This window comes from Alligator sinensis, unplaced genomic scaffold (genome assembly GCF_000455745.1).
Source record: "Alligator sinensis unplaced genomic scaffold, ASM45574v1 scaffold392_2, whole genome shotgun sequence".
Classification (NCBI taxonomy): Eukaryota; Metazoa; Chordata; order Crocodylia; family Alligatoridae; genus Alligator; species Alligator sinensis.
The window spans coordinates 1660130-1675889 of record NW_005842145.1 but is presented as its reverse complement, the minus strand read 5'-3'; the positions used below and the strand labels follow the sequence as shown (position 1 = coordinate 1675889).

The following is a 15760-nucleotide window of genomic DNA, read 5'->3' as shown; positions in this document are numbered from 1 at the left end:
ACCCCAGCTGCTGCTGCTACAGATGGACAGACAGACAGACAGACAAACAGACAGGGGGTGTGGCTCCCCAAAATTCTCCGGTACACTTGCTCATGGCTACAACCTATACCCCTTTACTAAAAAATTGCTTTTACTAGAGACCATTAAACAAAATCTCGAAGACAGCACACAATATAGATATCTTCTGCACTGGGTAAGATAAAATGAGTACCGGCTTCTGCATTTAGTAAAGACTGTAAAGGCATAGTAAACTGTGGCATAATAGACACGCCTATCTAAAGATACTACAATACCTCATCTCATATGCCCCAATGCTACAAGCATATATATATTTAACTTTACATACACAGACAGTTCTAGCAAACACAATGGAAGAATGATGAAGTTCAACACAAGTGCTTGTAGGAATGGGGTTTGATTATATTGTTTTTCAAAACATCTCTGACACTTGGCAGGCATAGACAGAGTGTCAGTCACAAGGACCACATCTTTTAACTACTGTACTTGCTCCAACTTATGAACATCACTTCATTTTCATTCAGAGTGAGCTTCAGTCAAGAAAATGCTTCAGTCTGTTCCAAACAACAGAAAGGCGAGTACTATATTGACTGGATCAGATGAAATTGTGAAAGGAAACAGTGTCAACTGCATGCTGAAAACACTGTAATCTACGGCTCTTCAACAGTATTTTCTACAGATCCTAGTATGATGGGAGGGTAGGGGACAAGACAAATCTGACCAAAGCCTGAACGAAAGCTCAGGAAGCAAAAAGTGCAATGATTAAAAAACTACCATTTACCAACATTCCAAGAGAGAAAAATGCAGTCATGGGAAGGCAGTGTTGACAGTGGTCATTACCATTAACAGTTGGATTCACAAGTGAGTCAACACTTCCTGACTATTGTATATATTATCATTGCACCTTGAAGCTACAGTCACAGACCAGGGCCCACTGTGCCAGGCACTGTATAAATACAGAACCAAAAATTGTCTCCATCCTAAAGTGCATACAATACAAGAATTAAAAGTTTTGCCAGTATAGCTTTGTCATCACCTTAAAAAAGACACCCCTATTTGACAAAACTATGCTAGAACAACTTGAGAGCACATAAAGCTTTTTACCTCCCTGAAAGGAATCGTTATCAGGTAACTGAAGAAGCTTTCTGGCTCCTTTCTCTTGACAGAACAGGGCCAGCAATCTCTCCTGGGAGAACTGTTGGTCAGAGTCTCAGCCCAAAGTGGTGTTTTTTTGAGCAATAGCCACAGAGCAACTTTCCCAGCAGAAGCCATGAACTTACCCTTCCTCAGGGAGGACTTGATGCACTGTGAAGTCTCTACTCAATGGCCCTTTGTGCTACATAGTTCCTTCAGCACCTTTCTTTTCAGTGCTTGCGACCAGCGTTCCAGATCCAATCACTAGTCCCATTTCCACAATACTACCAAATATTAATACAGCATGGCAGATGAGGTAGCAAACAGTTTATCATGTAAATATATACAGTTAAGACATTAATCTGAATATTCAAAAATGCAAGCAGGTGCAGTTTATTTGTTGTTCAGTTCACAATATGGCACAAGTAAATATTAGCTAAACATTACACTGCAAACAGATGCAAGTGTTCTGCCTCTAATGCCACCATTTATATTTCCATCTTTGCTGACGAGGCACCTGCCCCCAGCTCATGCCAAATACCTTTCTCATTTGTATTAGGTGCATGGCACACATTGCCACATGCACCACCCCCCAAAGTCCTCTCAAGACTAACCTTTCTAAAGTAGATTTATACTCTCATCATTGGTGACAGAAGCAGCTAAATAACAGATCTAAGCATAATTAGTTTAGACAGATCTCTTCTTACTTTTGTCACAATTAAGATTAGCGACTATATATACAAAGCTCCCCAAAGGGTTTTTCCTTAATCCATACCTTACAATGAACACACCTTCATTCCATAAGGGTAATTTTTTATTTCTAATGATCCTATCACTAGCTAACCTCCCCAGTACAGTCAATTTTTCCTCATTCATAGTAGCCCTCTTCCCTGTTTATTCAAGCACTCTTCATACAGCCTAGTAACACTGCTTCCCCCTTGGTCTTGTATAAGCTGCTTAGAATCACATTTCATGTTTACACAAAACTAATATGAAAGCCAGTTACCCAATCTTGTCATCCCAATTTTTCTCATAATGGATTTACTATTGCAGCAAATTTAGCAAATTGAGATTATGTATTCATTTCATGTCTCATTCATGCACCACTGAGGAGTACTGGACAGGATTCACCCTTTATACTTTTCCACCTGCAAAAATCCCTCTGTTTTGTTGGGCAAAGCCTATTTCAATTTTCTCCCTCCCTCAGGCTGATGGATTGTGTGTTGCATGAGTCAGCTGTGAACAATGGCATATCCAAGACGTTGTCATGGAACAGGAGAAAAAAGCTGGAATGCTGGACCAGAGAGCTGGACACAAAAAGGTTTTTATATACTGTATAAAATCTTCTGAAGCTCAAACAATCTAGTTGGTAGATTGAGTAATGGTGGAAGGACCTCTCTTTTATAGTTGGGTAATGTCAGTTCATGTATGATTTTCCACTTTGCACCCAAAGTTAACTGAGAAGTGCAGCACAGGATGACAACTATAATCAAAATTCCTTTGAATCTCATTATTTTAAACATCATACATTGTCACAGCAAGGGGGAAACACAGAAGATAATACTCCTTTGACTATAATAGTGAGTTAACATTTTATATATATATTTTTAAATTCTTGCTGTGATTTTATTGGCCAAATTCTACTCTCATTTATACTAGCATAGAACCAGAGTAATTCTGTTAATTTCTCTGGATTTATGCCAGACAAACACTGGTTTAACACAGCACTGAATCTATCCCTTTATCTTTTCTGCAGTTTAGTGAAGCCACTGGGAAAAATGGAAATGCAAGCAAATTATAAATTGCTAAACATGGAAAAGGTCACAGAAGCACTGCATGCTACATAGTGATATAGACAGACTTAAACAATGCTCTAAGAATTCTGCAAAAGGAAATGTTTGAAACAACCTGATGATGACTGAGCTATCATCAGCATTTCACCTTATGTAGCACCCACGATACCTTTCCTATCAATTGCCCTACTTGGAAATCCTTTGCAATTATTGCATATTCATATCCTAAACTTCAATCTTGTTTTAGCACAAGATGCTCAAGTGATTATATTAATGATATATATAATTATGAGGAATGTATAATTATGAGGATATATTTAATTTTACACAACTTTTTCAACAGAAGTCTTTAATAGCAAAAAGATCTATGGTAAAACCAAGAACATTTCGCTAAAATACTATTGCATTTCTCTGAATGATGCATACAATGAAAATGATTTCATTGCAGTAAGCAGGTCATTCAGATTTATTCAGTCATATAGCTCAAGTTAAAGTAGAAAGAGCATAAAGTCACAGAAACTTAAGGTTGGAAGAAACCTCTGGAGGTCATCTAGTCCAATCCCCTGCTCAAAGCATAAAATAAACTTAATTTGTTAATTTCACATTCAATAGTTTATACTATTGAAATTTGAAATGGATGGCAAAAAAAACAATAAAAATTATGTCTGTAACCAGGAAGCAAAAAATGGAAATTAACTCATTCTTGTAATAATCCAGATGTTATACAGCAGGGCTGTGCAAAACAGCTATGTTTTGATTTTGTTTCAGATTCAGCCATTTTGGAGGGACAGCAATTCTTTTTGGTGTTTTGGATCACTGTTCTGTTTCTATTTGGCCAAATCTGTTTCGGAGTTTCGACACTGTTTTGGTGATTTGGCCATAGGCTACAATGGGGAATCACAAAAATGCCTATAACTTTGTCATTTCTTGCCTGATTCAGATGAAAATTGTGGGGACGGTAGCCCCTTCTGAGGGCATGAAGCCTACAAAGTTTCAAGGAGATAGGTGTAGGGGTTTCTGTGAAACTGTACCTCAGATTGTTCAAAGCAAAACTCGCATCACTTACTGGCAGTGGCAGCATGCTATCATCCCGCACACAGATCCGGAGGCCCACACCTCCTGGGAGGGCTATGGGGCTGTGCCAGACTCCTCCTGAGGGGCATGGGCCCCCGGATCTGTGCCTGGGATGACAGTAGGCTGCCCTCCCTCCCTTAGAGCACTAGGATTGGAAGGGACCTCAGGGACAGATCACAGACTGGCCAGCTACAGATGTCAATATTAGTGCAGTCCTTCCCCTCCCTCTTCTTAGTTTCTGTTTCCCTGAAAGTCCAGCTCCAAAACGCCGAAATTTTCCAAAATGTTTTGGATGGTTTTGTTTCATTTCAGAGATATTTTGGAGCCTTCCATTTCATTTTGGATTTGGTGTTTTGGGTGCCAAAACAGGCTGAAATACCTCCTAAATGAAACGGCTGCTGAAGTTTCACAGAGCCCTATTATACAGTAGAAAATTACTAGTTTATAATGAAGACTCGTTGTGGAATACTGAAGGTGGCAAATAATATGAGCACACACTCTGATGCAACATTAAGGCTGCTGAATCACTCAACTGTACTTTGCTAAATTAACTGCATTTGTTAAAATAAATTACAGTTCTTCATACTATATCAGTTAACCTCTTTCCATATGCCTTGAGAGTAATGAAGTCTTAGTCACTATGGCAATCTCTTATTAAAGCTTTTCTGGAAAGTAGGACTAAACTGCCATTTTGGGAGGGATAAATATTAAACCTGTGAATTAACACAGTGAGGATTTGGGTAACTGCTTTCTTCTCACTTACTATTCCCCCCGCTACATACCTCACCCTATTATAATTAAGGTGTTCTTTAATTCTTATCCTAGGCTATTTGCAGCATTTCATTCACTCTCAAAGTGGCTGCTGTTATATATGATCTCTTCTTCTTTTTTTCTAAGTTAATTTCATGTGTTTGAAAAATGTTGGTTGACACTCCCTGGCATGGAGAAGAAGGTTATACTAAACCAATGATGATGGATGTCAGGAAGGGTAACGAACCCAGTATAGATCACTCCAAATATATCCAATTCAGTGCTCTCTCCCTAAAACATCCGTTCGCACCACTGTTGAAAACAGGATACCGTTCTAGGTGGATCATTGATCTATCCCACTATATGTGCACTATATGCACGTCTTATGTTATGTTCAGGTTAAGTACTATGTTAACACAGCTGTACATCTGATACTTGTCCTAGCTAGTCCAGGTATCCCTGCATAAAATTGCTGTAAGCTATGTAGTTATATCCCAAAACTTTCTATTTGCTTCTACTTTTTATGCCGGATAAAGACAATATCAGTGGAAACTGCCCTACCATGTATTCCACCACCTTGAAGAAACTCTAGCTATAAGAATGAAAGGCAATTCAGTTTCCAAACCCAATATTTTTCTCTGTCAGGAGGCTGTCAAATATTTTCATGAGACTTGTATTGCATCATAAATGTATCTAGTATTTTATAGAACATAGCTGTGGTATGTACCTTTTCACAGCTGATGTGTGTCTGTGTGTGTTCATTTATGTAATTAGAGCTGTCCACATGCTATCAGCTCTTTTCATGTAAGATGCTGAACAAGCTACAAAGAACAATAATTTCTGAATACCTGTGATCAGGATTAGATTTAAATGAAGGACCAAAACTCAAGGAAAACCCCAAATTTCATCCCAAATTAGCTAGGTCATTTCAGTTCTCTTCTCATTTTTATTATTAGAGATCTTATCCTACTCACTGCTGCCATTTGCCATAAAACAGAATGGATCAAATGCTACCTGTTCATGTAACATGAACAAGGTCAGAATTTTGCCCTATATATATTTTATTTCGGTGCGTGCAACTTTTCAAATGCTTTTTGTGACTGACAAAATTATGGATACAATAGAAAGTTCTTTTGATCAGCAAAGGTATAAACATGGGGACAGCTCCTCCCTTTACCCCAAATTTTAATAAAAAAGATTTTTCAAAAGAAAAATGTCTGCCTGTTGTATACATCTCTCCAGTCATTTCAAGTAATTACATTTCAGCCCTTTTGACACTTCCCAACTATAAAATGTAAGTCTTGCTTGTGTATAAACAAATGAAACAAATTAAGCAGTATCTTCCATTCAAGCATTTTTAAATAGCAGCCTACAGAAGGTGGAAATAAGAAGACAATAGCATGCAATTACCAGCTCAATGCTGCTACATGGATCATTTACTCATATACCTTTATTAAATCTACAGCTTTTCTGCAGAACAGCATATTCATTTAATACACAAGTTAATATACACAATTAAAAGGGAAACTTCGGAGCCAATATTATTGCCAAAAAGAAAATGATAAAAGTTTAGAGGATTCACAGCTATGTATATCTGTAGGTTGAGGGGGAGAACCTTTCTAATATTGCACGTTTTCTTCCTTTAAAATCTCAGTTTTAATTTGCAGTGCAGGGGTGTCTATGTAACAATGTTGCAATTGCCAGCTGGAACTCATTCAGTAGACACCCCTACTGCTGAATAGTCCTTCAAGGCACGCCAGCCCTCATCTCCGGCTCGGAAAGTTGTCGGTTACATTCCTGGGCAGCAAAGGAAAGCGTCCACTACAGTATCAAATATGTTTTGTTTTGGCTTAAAAGACGGTCAGCTTCCAAAGCTGAAACCCAGGAATTAATATTATAATTCACTGCCAGGAAAAAAAAACAAACCCCTACATAATTAAGCCTATTGCTTATTTCTAGGTATAAATAGCTACCTGAGTAGCTTCCCCCAATTTTACTTAAGCCTCATTTTTAAGCTCGTGGAAATGTTTGATTTATTGCAATGATTAATCCTCCAAAGACGGCTTGGTCAAGGCATCTCAATTTCTATTTGCCTTAGCCACAGCTGCACGGGTTGCCCATTGTGAAAGTTATGTGGCACTTTGGTGCTGCTAATAAAACATCTACAAAGGATTAGGATGCTCCAAGTTGTCCAACAAGAATGGGTCACATACTTAGCCCTCCTATAAGGGCAGGTAGAGGGGAAAGGGAGCAAAGAGAAAAAAAAGGCAGACTGCCCATCTCCTGAAGCAGGGGGAAAGGGGCAGTGCAGGGGAGAGAGAGGCAGTAAAAATCTCCTTCTCCTGAAGCAGGGTGGGGGGCAGCATCCAGTCAGAGTGGAGCCAGGCAGCTCCAGCTAGGGATTTCAATCAATGCTTGCGAGGGGTGGGACTTGTGATGCCCCCCAGCCAGAGGCATGGGGGGCTGCTTTGCTCTACCTTCAAAATGGCAGCCCCAGACATGATAAGGCTATGAAATCGGGGTCAGTGTTACAGCCATGCGATTGGCTGCTGGGGCCCATGAATCCGGTAGTTCCTATTTATTGCATTATACCAGCTAAAGCACCTTTACAGATTTTTTTTTAAATGAACATCAGCAAAATACACTTCTTTAAACAAGTTATACAATGAAAATGAGAGGAGAGAGACCAAGGGAAAAAGTTGTGACCTAACATCATTAGGATCTATTGCTTCCTGGAACTATTTGCTATGTCTGCAGTCAAACATTAGGATCTCGGAGGCCTCCTCAGTCATCTCTGGATTCACCAATAACTTCCCATTTACAGGAAAACTATCATCCTCATATCAAGGGACTGCTGCCACCACTGAAACTGAAAATCTTCAGCATTTCTATTTGTGAGATACAGTCCAAGCTTTCTGATGCTTCTGGGCTATGCTACACAGTAAACCAATGGCTAGCGTAACATCTGCTCAAATAAAACATACTTACCTCAGCATATTTTGCCACTGAGCTCGCTTCAACTGCATAGACTTTTTTTGCTCCAGCCTGCACTGCAAAAAATGAAAGGATTCCTGATCCACAGCCAACATCTAGGACAACCTTGAAAACAAAATGCAGAGAAAAAAGAAAGTGTAAAAGTAATTTCCTTCTGTCTCCTTTAAGCATCATGGGTTTTACTTTTGAACATACTTATTTTGCTTTATAGATTGCACCATGAAATCCTATAATTAGTCTCTACAAAAAACTATTAATGGCAGAAAACATATTTTTAAGCTTGTGTATTTTTCTACTTGAATGTAAGGAGATTGAGAAAATTGTGTCAGCATCAAAACTTCTGAAAAGGGCAATGTGAGTGAGTTCTACTTGGGAGCAGTACAAAAAGAATAAAAAGAAGAATTATGCCATGGGGCCCAGGGTCCTACATACTCTGCCATTCAAAAGGAGGTTTTCACTCCCTGAACAGTTGACAAGGCTATCATGGCATCATTTGGGATGAAGGTGAACTCTCTCTCTTAGCAAATACCCTTTCATCTCGCTGACATAAGTATTATAGCCTTCGACTCTGATCCTGAAATATATTCTCTTCAAGTCTAATCAACTATAATCCCAGAGCTTCAATCACCCTACCAACCAGCAGGACAAGTGTCACACAGAGATGTTGCCATTTTCAAATAAATTTTTCTTTTAGCTTCAAGGAAACTTGAAGAGTAAATGTCCAGTTATAGACCACTTTGCTAATATCATGCCAAGCAGATCTTATCATTAACCTATCCTGAGAAAATGTGCCACCATTACCAAAAAGTGTGGTGAGGTAAAATTATTTTTGAAGTTATTACTACATTGTTCAAGTTATTACTACATGCCTTTGCCCCAGAAACTAACCATACTACCCCAAGGAAATGCTTAAATTAAAACAAAACAAAACAAAAACAAAACAAAAATCAAAAAGCCAAATGTCACAGGTTTTCTTTTGTTTTCCTTTTCACAGCTCTCATTCCAGTCTCTGGGTTTTTGCCCAAGATCTATACCACCAGAAACTCCTTTGAGTTTCTCTTCTTGAGATTCAACATTTTCATGTTTGTGTCACGCTGTGACTAAGCCATAAAACAAATTATTGGTAAATCCACAAATGTGGGGCTGGGACTTGGAGGAATTAAAATAATTAAATACATGACAAATGTCCTGAAAAAATGTATTGGCCACAGGCTGAAGTCAAAAGAGCTCAAATGAAATTTGAGATTGTCCAGAAATGTTGAAGGACAAATATACATAATAGGAAAATATTTGAAAAATACATTGAAACCCATTGTTTTTCTGCACTATTTTTCTAATAATTTGAGTTTAAACAACCTGTGTCTGATGGTTACAAACACACATACAAGCACAACACATACCTACCAGCTTAAAGTGTGAATTATGTAAGAATATAGGTAGAGGGGGAAGAACTTTTCTACATAAATTTAGATAGGGTCAATACAGGCATTTGCTACAACATTGTTACACATAGCTCTAGATCCCCAATTAGCTGCGGTAGAGTTTTCAATCCAAGACCCTGAAACTTATTTACATGTAACTTCAAATAAGTCGTCCTACTGCAGGATCAGGGAGGTTTGATTTTCTTTGTTTTAAATTAAACGCTTACACATATACATAAATTTAATCACATTTGAAATCCATCAGATTACACATGTGAGTACAGGACTGAGATCTAAGATAGTTCCACAGATTATCCAGGAGAATAATTTAATTAGTTAGTATGAAGTGGTTACTTATTGAGGAAATTTCCTTTTTCCACAGGTTGGTGCCACATGTGACACTGAAGAGCTTTCATTTTGGTGCCTGCTTTAAAACAAATACCAGCCATCAATCTATAAGTCTGAACTAGTCCCTGTGTCCTAAATTGCATATACAGTGGTACAACACATATTCAGAACCTGTCCCATTCAGTCCTAATAAGCACAATGTTCCAGCAATCCCAAATGCTGCATTCCGTACTCTAGCATTTAAGAAAAAAAAAAAGATATTTTTATGTACAAATACCAAGCAAGAAAGTAATATTGGTAAAGAACTTTGTCAGGACAGAGAGTATGTTCTGTTCTTAATGCCTGCCACCCTCCCCCCCACCCTCCAATATTTCAAATCTAGGCTATGTACTAATGTGTTACAGATACATGGAATATGAAGGAAACTAACATTGTTTCTGTTCTTACATAGCTTCAAATTAGGTCTCAGAGCCAAAGCACTGCCTTTAATCTTATTTTCTTTTCGTAATGCGAGATTTTATTAAGCTCATTTTTTATTTTACGAATTACATGCTTTTGCGGAGCCAGTTTTGTTTTCATGCTTTGGCAGGTATTAAACCGCACGTCCATGACCAGAGGAGCTAACCCTTCAAAATAGCAAATGAAAGCAAATGTTGGGTAGAGAGTGGAAAGGAGCCACTAACAAATCAAGCACAATTTTCTATTTAAACAGAGAATCGACAGAAAAACATGTTGATGAAATGTTTCTCAACACACTGTCTTTCCTTTTTGTATATATTAAGAGGAGACAAAAGAGCCAATACCTAAACATTGCAGATAGAGTAAAATATGGCTTTCTATTTAGGACCATTCCTTACAGAATACAGTAGAACCTCCCAAAGGAAAACTACTTTCTCCTGTAAAGGCATGAAAACCTGACAAAAATGGCCACTAAGGCATGCCCCAGGGACATGCCTAGCTCAATACATCCCAAACTGAAAATAGTGTAACATGTTTAATTCAATAACAATAAAGCTCTGCCTCTCAGGAAAGCTTATTGGCTTACATACAGCACTGAACAAAGCCAGGTTCACTACTTCCTCTTTGCGGGGTAGTTTTCTCCTCCTTACTTTTGTCCTATAGTGGTATGCAGATACCCTATGACAAAGTGCTGTAAAATATCAGTATTAGTTAGTAGGACTGGGACTTTTCCCTTCACCAGTAGTACTTTCAGTAAGAAGTTCAAGATTCTCAACATAAAAGTTTTCAGATTTGGGTGTGGATGTTAGGGAGATTATTTTATAAGTGTATAGCTTTGCATGTACTTATAATAAATAAGAATCTGGTGTAGCTCAAAGTCCTCACAAGGTAGCAAATTTTGGGGGTGCTTCACTATCTACTCTGAAATGTAAATGCAGCTATTTACATGACTGTCACAAATCAAAGTGTCAGAGAGGCCCTAGACCCCTCTGGTCAGACAGGAATCCTCTTCCTGCTTTCATTTTTCACAGATGAGTAATTTTCCACATGTGAATTTAATGGGAGCACTGACATGTGGAAACATACTCACATGCTAAGAGTCTGCAGAATCAAAGACTAATTCTTGCAAAGGACACCACTGACTTAAAAACCGGTCACAGCTTGGTCTAAAATATTTTTAATATACTTCTTTTGTCTAACTTTCAGAATTGTTATACAAATGAAGGCTCGGAGAAAGAAGATACTTCTCTATTTTTCAGTTTGTTGTAATGTGACTCGTATTTTCTGAATAATTTCAGTGGTTCCAGTCAAAGTTGTTCCCTATCACTTATTCATGTCTTCATGTAGCAAAAGAAGGTGGAAAGATTTTAAAATGCGACAAAACTTAACTTTTAAAAAATCACAAAAATTGATAGTAATAAACTGGGTCCGAGATAATGCATGAAACTGTTTGGTGGGGGGAGGCTTGTTTGGCTGTTTTTTTAATAATCTATTTGCAAAATTTTCAAACGTGCCAAAATGACTTATTTCCCATTTCCAAAAAAGATTTAGGAAACGATCTCTAACTTGTATTTACTGCCTCTTTCCCCATCCTTTCATCCCCATTTTAAGATGCATACAGTTAATTTCAGACCATTACTCCATTATACAATGCTAAAACAGGTTTAATTTCAGGGCACAACACTTTGAAATCTAAAGTAAATGTTTCAAAAAGCACTTTAGTCCTATTTTCCAAGGTGACCATTGGCACTTAGAAATAAATTCCTAATATCAACTAGTTGGATAGACCTCACAGGAATAAATTTACCACAAGAAGTTGGAAGTATGTTAAAGTACCAGAGGGAACAGTTAAGAGATTACTGCAGAAGAGCCAACAGTCAAACTGATGAAGAGACTGACCCAATAATCTGTTTTATCTCAATTATTTAGGATTAATGACTTTCTAAAAATTGTCTCATTACACTTTAGGCTTCCATGGGTGCATCTACATGAGATGCTTTACTGTGGAGTTGACTAATGAGCTTTGCAGTAAAGCACCACTGTCTACATGTGTGCCCCATCAGGCTCCAGAGTAAACTAATTAACTCCACCATAGAATAGCAGTAGCCCAACACAAGTACTATCCTACAGGGGAGTTATTTAGTCTGTCATAAAGCATGTGTAAATGGTGACCGGGGCTTGCTGGGGCATGAGGGTACTACAGTATAGGGCTGCCTGCCAGGTAGCCCCACAGTATAGCACCCTTGTGTCCCAGCCAGCTCCTCCACAGCACATTGAGCCAGGGGGAGCAGCTCCGGGCTGGCAGGCTGACCCGTCCCAAACCTCCTGCCAGCCAGGGCTGTGCCTCTCCAGCTCAACATGCTGCAGTCCTGGGCACATATGTAAATGCTACACCCGGCAGCAATAAACTCCAATGCAAATTGTGCCAGAGTTTATTGTGTCACATTAATATCACATGTAGATGTGCCCCATGAAACAGAAATCGGGGAACAAGCACTACCCACAGTTGACTTAAGTAGCTCATTTGCTATTCTATAATGAAGAGAAACGTGTTTTGAAAATACTGCCAAAAACCCTATCAAGGGGATCCAGGATCAATTTTGTAGAAGCCAACCCAACTGTTACGTTTCTTCACAAGGATGATTTTTCCCTCCCAAAAAAATTATAAATAAATAAATGGAATTAGAAAATGGTTGCTTTAGCACCATAAAGGCCTTTCATTCCAGGCAATTTCACTTCCTTACAAAGCAGTGAAGTGACAGGAATCCAAAAATAAATAGGATCAGAGATGTATGAACTGGCTCGGAAACAATAAATAACAATATTTTCAAATCTCTTTTTTTGAGGAGTGAAAATTAGTGTAGTCTTTTACATCTCCTTCCCTCTTAAAGGTTTTCCTTTGTGTGCCTGTGCTTTTGCATTTCCTGCCTTTGTTAGTAAACGCGGTTCCAGTATTTCTAACCTGACCAATACAAACTTAAGCAACGCTAGAACTCTAAGATGCTCTCGTTAAGGTAGTTGGCCCAATTATTCAACCACATTTGTTGAGAAAGTTCTCATTTCACAGAAGGGTAGGGAATAGGGAGATCATTTTCTAGGTGGGTGGCCGACAGCATCAAGTTCGTAATGGTTCTACTATTAGGTATGCTGAAGAGAGGCCACAGCAGTTCCAACAGCTGGAAAAATAAATAAACCAAGAGAGAAAGCAAGCAGCAGCACTGCTACACAAGAGCAATAGCACCCAACCTGACCACCTTCTCCTCACCGCAAAAAATAAAAACGACATAATTTTGCAATCTGTTGTTCATTTTCTGCCTTTTCACTATAAAAAATGAGTATGCTGATTGGCAGGGAAGAAAAGGACAAGCAGTGCCCCTTCTCCATTCCAGGTGAACTATTTAGAAATCCAGGGTCTACAACAACTGGCACTGGTATTCCAGGCAAATGCTCCCATGCTCTACTTGGTTAATACTCATGTGCAGGAAGGGAGGGTTGACACAGACATAAAAAGGATGTACAGTATGAAACCACTTTGCTTTACTATTAGAGCATTAAACAGTTAAGTATGGCTTGAGGTTTGGCCTATTCCCACTGCACAGTCATCATAAAATGCATATTACTAGTTTACTAACTACACAAGCCCCAGTTAAAGCATCTGGGTCTTAACGTGACTAAATACAATTTTTTTTACAACTCTCCTTATTTTGCCTTCAAACGTTTGTATAAAAAGGATATTTCTTGCCTTGATAATGATTTAGATTGTACTAAAAGCCTTTCTTGGGGGGTGGGGAGGGCAGAAGCAGGGGATCAGTTTTAGCTGGTCTTGAGATCTTGAAGCCTGAACTTGTGTTTTTAAAGAGGATAAGTGTACAAGGAAAGTTGGGGGTAGGGATGGAAGGAGGAAAGAGTAAAACAAACAACCAAAAGGCAGAAAGTGCAGCTTTTGCCTCAGCTGATTTTTGTTTGCTGTCTAGCTGTTCGAACAGAACAGGCAGAGTGCAGAGTCTCAGCAGACATCTTGAGACTCAGCAGACTCTTACATTAACAAGCTGTTGATTTCAAGTTGCCTTTTTGTTCCATACTAGTTGTCGAATTGTTTGAAATGTACCATAGTCACTCGATTTCAAGGCACGGTGTTTTCCCCATATAACATGGGGGAGGGGCTGGGGGGACAGCCCCTTGGCTTGGAATTAAGTACAAGGCCAGGGGCGGGGGGCTTGCAGCTGCATGGCTCTAGCTGCGGCCCCAATGAGGGACCAGGCCTGAGGCCGGAGCTGCAGCTGCTGCCTGCCTCTCTGGCCGGTTTCTGCCACAGCCTCTCACCCCCGTGCCTGACACCCCTTTCACAACATTGAGTCCCAGCCCCCTTCCCCACCCCCACTTACCTTTGCTCCAGCTCTGGCCCTAGCCCAACCCAGCCTGGTAGCAGCAGCAGTAGGAGCATGGAAGTTCCAGCCCCCTGCGGCCTCTGCTCCCCCACCTACCTCCTCCCTCCACTGCTTAGACACCGGCTCCCTACAACTGCTTTCCCCACTTCAGCAGGGGGGCTTGAATTTAAGACAACCCTTCAATAACTAGACATCGACACTTAAAACAAATATATACATTTTCTTTGTTTAGAATCTAATTATTGGGGGGGGGGTCATCTTAAATTCAGAGTCATTGTGGATTTGGGTAAACATGATACATTAATGATCTGAGAAGAGGGGGGAGGCGGAAGTTAGCAAAATCTGCAGCTGCCACTAAGTTATTTAGCCTAGTCATGAGTAGTTAGACACAGTCTTATACTTCAGGCTCTGATACAAGCTAAATATTTGCCAACAGAGCATGACCTAATCCGGGAGGGAGGAGGAGGAGGTTCTCTCACATCGGCCCAACGTGAAGTTTCTTGCACCTTCTTCTGAAGCATTTAGGGCTGGGTAGTACTGAGAACAGAAAATTAGACTTGATAGGACCACAGGTCTGATCCAGTATGGCACTGTCCTATATATCATTTTAGGAGAGTGTCCCAATTCTATGACTGTAACATTCAAGAGAATTCAGACCTGGGCCTAGCTGTAAAATGCATCTAATGTTTGGATATGCAGTTTGGTTCAAGTCCATGGATTGTAAGGTATTTTCAATGCACCCATTACCATGTGCCTGACACCTATATCTACATATGTAACCCATATGTTTTAGTACATTCATGCACAGAGTTTCTGAAGAGAACATACTGGACAGTTTGATCATTGTTTTTCTCAGATAAGGTTATGTTTGGATCCTATTTCAGGATACTGGAATTAACAGAGCTTACCTTGTCTTTAAAATCTATGTGGTTCTGTAGTATAGCTCTGTGATATGTGGCCGTCCTCACAAAATCCTGCATCATATTCTGTTGTTGAGATAGACAGCCATAAAACTAAAAGGAAAGGAGGAGGGGAAAATAGAAAAAGATAAAGCCCATTTTCTATCAAGCTACCTGTACTTAAACTAACAAGGGCCTGACCATTTGCTGCAGAAACCTGAGCTACCTTTCTAAATGCCCTATTGGATAAGGTCAGGAAAAAACTGGAAAAAAGCTACAGCTTTACTTTCAGAGGGCTGGCACTGAATGACTTTGTTACCTGAAAATACTGAGCAGCAGATGCCTCATCTGTTCGCTGACTGAACACTGAGTTTTCTTTCTTTCGATTTTGGCACCTCTTCAGTGCATTTGAAAATGTGCTGTATTCTGAAAAAGTAAAAAAAGTGTCATAAAATCGGACTGCAAGAGAGCAAGCACCATCT

General features: G+C 39.4%; 1 protein-coding gene across 3 annotated transcripts in view; it reads right to left on the bottom strand.

Moving 5' to 3' along the window:
- The window catches only part of LOC102374986 (histone-arginine methyltransferase CARM1-like), a 157986-nt gene that overhangs the window by 55503 nt on the left and 86723 nt on the right, over window positions 1-15760 (bottom strand). For all 3 annotated transcript variants that reach the window (XM_025206196.1, XM_025206197.1, XM_006025417.3), the window contains exons 3-5: window positions 15598-15704; window positions 15288-15392; window positions 7758-7868 (exon numbers count right to left, since the gene is read on the bottom strand). In XM_025206196.1, coding sequence (XP_025061981.1) covers window positions 7758-7868; window positions 15288-15392; window positions 15598-15704 — 323 coding nt within the window. The remainder of the gene's footprint in view (window positions 1-7757; window positions 7869-15287; window positions 15393-15597; window positions 15705-15760) is intronic.